The sequence below is a fragment of the Euphorbia lathyris genome, chromosome 2 (genome assembly GCF_963576675.1).
Source record: "Euphorbia lathyris chromosome 2, ddEupLath1.1, whole genome shotgun sequence".
Lineage (NCBI taxonomy): Eukaryota > Viridiplantae > Streptophyta > Magnoliopsida > Malpighiales > Euphorbiaceae > Euphorbia > Euphorbia lathyris.
In genome coordinates, this window is record NC_088911.1 from 42,206,877 (window position 1) to 42,212,074 (window position 5,198).

General features: G+C 32.0%; 1 protein-coding gene across 1 annotated transcript; it reads left to right on the forward strand.

The window, feature by feature from the left end:
* Positions 1–1,379: 1,379 nt before the first annotated feature.
* LOC136216887 ((+)-neomenthol dehydrogenase-like) lies at positions 1,380–4,866 on the forward strand. Its single transcript, XM_066003429.1, has 5 exons — positions 1,380–1,477; positions 2,459–2,705; positions 2,944–3,012; positions 3,275–3,460; positions 4,372–4,866. The coding sequence occupies exons 1-5, from the start codon at positions 1,380–1,382 to the stop codon at positions 4,747–4,749; spliced, it is 978 nt and encodes a 325-aa protein (XP_065859501.1). The 3' UTR covers positions 4,750–4,866.
* The last annotated feature ends 332 nt before the right edge of the window (positions 4,867–5,198 follow it).

Below are 5,198 nucleotides of genomic sequence, written 5' to 3' on the forward strand. Positions count from 1 at the left end.
TATATATGGAATTATTTAATGAACTGGTATTGCATTTAAATTGAGTTTTAAACCCAAGGTGATGATGATAATTCTTCTTAATTTTACTTTTAAAATTATTTTCTTTTCGGTTAATTAATCCCTTAATTGCAATATCTAAAATTTCATTCTTATATTATATATGTTTTCTTGTTGACACTTTACTTTTATGCACTTCTTTTTATATAGAGTCAATACAATTTCAATATACATCACTTATAAATTTCGAGGACGAAAGTTCTTTTAGAGGGGAAGAACTGTAACGTCCTCAAAATTTAAATCCTAGAAAATTAATTAGCTAGAATAATTAAAATCAATTTAATGTTTTTATTGTTATTATTATTTTCGTCCTTGCATTGGGAATGGTCCCTAAGCACTCTAACGACCAAGTCAGTAACCAAGTCTAGAGAGAGACGAAATTAAATGTAGAGAGAAAGTAGCGGACCTCTCAATTGGGTGTTTAGGAGTCTTCTTATAGAACTGTTGTGGACTGGTGAGTTTTGGGCTTAGTTGTGTGTTGCTGGGCTGATGAGTCTGGGTGTGTTCGACCCATAATCTTTATCAGCTTCTTTATGACATATATTTTTGAATAATAATTTAGGGGTGTAAAAGTAATTTTCAATTTAAATGGACTCCATATAAATAGGCGGTTATAGACAGTAGAAAGAGGAGAAAAACCCTAAACTTTTTTTTATGGGAGCCGCAATTTCTTTTTGAAGAATCACAGCAACTCAATTTTTCCAGGTTCTATACCTACCTTTTTCTCTTGGTTTTATCAAGCATTTGTTATATTTTGAATATTTGCAAGTGTATATATACATATATAAGAACCATTCAATAATTAATTAATTGGCTTTGTTCCTGTTAAAATTTATGAAAGTTTTGAATGGTTTTATTCCTTAAATCGTTTTTTTTCATCCATATGATTATTATTATTATTGAGAGTTAACAGTGAAGAATTTTAAGCTTTTGGAAATTTAACCCCTTTATATATATAATCAAAATCTTTATTTTTAATAAAGTGGATTATGGATCTGTTGAAAATGGTTCAATTATTACTTAATCATCACGTTTATGGTGTTTGTTTAATGAGTTAGTAAATAAATTAGATAGGATGCGATGGTTAAGCGGTTCATGGTTCGACGATCGTGTATTCGGTAGTCTATCGTTCAGAATGCTGTAAGTGGTTAATTATATACGTAGCTCTTTGTTTGCTTGTTTGTATGTGTATTATAATTGATTGATATGCTTGTAATGAATGTGAGTAGTTAATTAAATATATGATTACTTTGATTGTATGTTTGTTGTTATACTGACTAATTGATATAAATTGTGTAATTGGTTTGATCTATGTGTTTGACATGTCTATACGATGCGTTAATGATGATCCTATTGGTAGGAAAATATTTGAGGATGACATTGATGATGATGGCATGAGAATGAGAAATATATATATATGGTAAATGTAAATTGGATTCTAGAAAATGTCAGAGATATGAGAATAAAAGCTTAAACTAGGATAGTATATTCAATGGTTGCAATTGGAATGAGAAAAAGGAATATTGTGATCACGTGAAATATAAACACCGGGTATTTGTTACGACAGGGTGTTAAGGTACCGAGTATTTGTTACGATAGGGTACCTAGAAGACGGGATACCGGGTATTTGTTACGACAGGGTATCCCAGTATATGATTTTATTGGCCAAGCAACCATTGGGTATTACTAGACTAGAGTAAGCAGGGCCCTTGAATAATTTAATAGTAATTCATTGAGTATTGGATGTTTTGCTTGATAACTAATAAATATTAAATGCATGTAAACTGAATTGTATGCGCGTGTGGCTGTACTATGTATATAGTTAGCTATCTTACTGAGCCTCCCAAGCTCACCCCACTCTCCACCAGTTTTCTTTTCAGGTTAATGTCATTAAATGCTTAGCGACGCTCGTTTGGGTCGGCCAGGATGTGGATTCGTCATTATTAGGTTCATATTACTAATAGTCTAGTTTGTCTACACTTTTGGTAAATTTTAAACGTTTGGGTTCATTTATCCGAACCTATTGTGTTTTATAAATGAAATGTTACTAGGCTTTTGATTTTGTTACTATATTAAATAGAATTTATTACTATTCAAGAAATTGACGGTTTTAAAAATGGGGTGTTACACATATAAAAATCCAAAATCACCATAAACCTCTTTATATAAATTGGTCAATTTTTGCCTCTTTAATCCCCACTGTCACAGCTTCTACTTCTTAAAACCCGATCAAAGTTTAAACTAATTAAGAAGGTTTGTTTCATATTCAGCTCCTAATTGAAGTTAATCATCAATGGCAAAAAGAACAAGAGGTATGCTTCTTTTTATGTTAATTTTAGCATTTTGAAATTAAATCATCGATCCCTTCTTGTTGTTGATGACGATTTCATCCATGTTTTAGGTATGCTGTGGTCACCGGAGCTAACAAGGGGATCGGATTTGGAATTTGTGAGCAACTCGCTTCAAAAGGGATTGTGGTGATCTTAACGGCCAGAGACGAGAAGAGAGGTCTTGATGCTGTTCAAAAACTCAAAGATTCCGGTCTCTCCGATTATGTGGTTTTTCATCAACTTGACGTCGCCGATTCTGCAAGTATAGCTGCTTTTGCTGATTTCATCACAACTCAATTCGGAAAGCTTGATATATTGGTATGATATATGTCCGTTTCAAAGTTAATTGTTACTTCTCAATCAGTTTTATGAGATTCTGAGTGTTTGCAGGGAGCAAATTTCAAATAACCGTTTTATGAGATTCTCTGCTCTCAATCAGATTTATAATCGCTTAAGATTTCAAATAATCTGAAGTTTTTGGTTTTCTTATTGTCACTTGTGAAATTGGTGTGTTTTCAAAGTTGAATGTTGAAAGCAATACTGTGTTTCTGTGCAGATAAACAATGCAGGGACTATTGGAATTGCAGTTGATAATGATGCTTTAGGAACTTCAGATCCGAGCAAAGTAAGTTTCTATTAGGAAACAACACTGACATACTCGATGAACAAGTCTATTTTCTTTTTTGGCAAGAGTTATCATTTTACATCAAACTTATGTAAACTAGAAAGGTTTAAATATGACTTGTTGAGCATCAGAATTATAATTAATTGATCCAAGTAGAATCAAAGGATTGTAGATCCATATACATAAAGTAAGATTTTTATTGATTCAGAATTTTCCTATAAATTCTTCAGAACTATGCATATAAATGTGATGATTTATTTAGTTGATGCATGAAGGTGCACAAATCAATTGGAGAGAAGTGATGATTCAAACATACGAGTTAGCTGAACATTGCGTGACAATAAACTATTATGGTGTCAAGAGGATGACTGAAGCTCTTATTCCTCTACTCCAATTATCTGATTCACCTAGGATTGTGAATGTTTCATCCTTCATGGGCAAGTTGGAGGTAACTTTCATTACCTAAACAAACTTCTGAAATTTGATCAGATCCGTGAATTGGTGTTCACTTAAAGTAGTAAATTTATATCAATAAAGTTACTATGATCAGATCCGACGATCTGAACCATCGAAAACTTAATGTCAACAACACATCACAATATACCTGGTACGTGTTGCCACGTAACAACCACATGTTGACATGTCTCAATTGAAAAAATGATTTTTCTGAATATCCTAACTCGTAACCAGTATTGGCGGTATCCTATATCCCAAATTTATTTTTATTTTTAATAGTTGTGTGGCAATTTTTGACGGACATATCGCGAGGTGGTGTTGTTGATGTGATAGTCTTGACAGTTTTTTGGCCATAGGGAATTTATTAACACAAATTTGCTACTTTAATAACTTTATTAGGCACTCTAATGACTATTAGTGCACAAAATTCCTATTTTAGTTACCATATAAACTTTTTATTTCATAATTTTGTTATGTTATATATATGACTTAATAAATAATTACACACCTAAACTTATCACTTTTTTTTTTTTGCCATTTGACACTCCCAACTTATAGTTGGACCTATCAACTCCTAAACTTGTCAATTTTGCTACCGTGGCATGAGATGTGTTTATGTGGAAGTTTGACATTGATGTGCCATGTCAGCGCTAAAATAGAACAAATAAGGGTGTTGAAGGTTCAAAATTGACAAGTTTAGATGTGTGATAGGTCCATATAAATTCAACGTGTCAACTAGCAAAATATGACAAGTTTAAAAGTGTGATTATATATTAACCCTATCTATATCTTTGATCATAATAAGTGACATAAATGCACTAAACTAAAATGATAATAGTATCATGTACTCCGAATATATAATTGCAGCTTCTAGCTTATGACATTGTTTATGGATTGGTTTAGAATGTAACAAATGAATGGGCTAAAGAGGTGTTGAATGATGGTGAGAAACTTTGTGAAGAGAAAATTGAAGAGGTTATAAGTGAGTATCTAAAAGACTTCAAAGAAGGTTCAGTAGAAAGCAAAGGATGGCCTGCCTTCTCTTCAGCTTATATAGTATCAAAAGCAGTTGTGAATGCATACACAAGGATCCAAGCTAAGAAATTACCAAATTTTAGAATAAATTGTGTATGCCCTGGCTTTGTTAAAACAGATATCAATTTCAATACAGGAACATTATCTGTCAAAGAAGGTGCTGAAAGTCCAGTTATGTTAGCTCTTTTACCTAATGATGCTCCATCTGGTTGCTTCTTTGTCAACAAAAAAGAAACACCCTTTTGAAACTATAAATAAGGTTTCCTTTTCTGTGTTGTATGGAAGAATTTTCTTGTATTTTCATTTTGGTTCTTCTTTTTTGTTGGTTTATTGCAAACAATAAATATAAGAGACAATCAATTGCTTAGTAAATTGCAAACCAAATAAGTTATCAATTGCTTAGTAAATTACCTAAGAGACAATGTAATTAACTTATTAAACTATTTTTCATATAAAGATCGCTTCAGCAATATAAAAGATACGATGATGGAACTGATAAGAGTTTTTTTTTCTTGTTTAATACATTATGGCCTAATACACAAATAACCCCTGAACTTGTTCAAATGTTGCAACTGTCCCTTCCAACTTTTAATTGTAACAACTTACTCCTTAAACTTGTCCAATTGTAAGACATAATCCCAAATTGGGAATTTTTTTTACCCCGTACTTGAAGCAACCGTAAAAACATTTTTCCG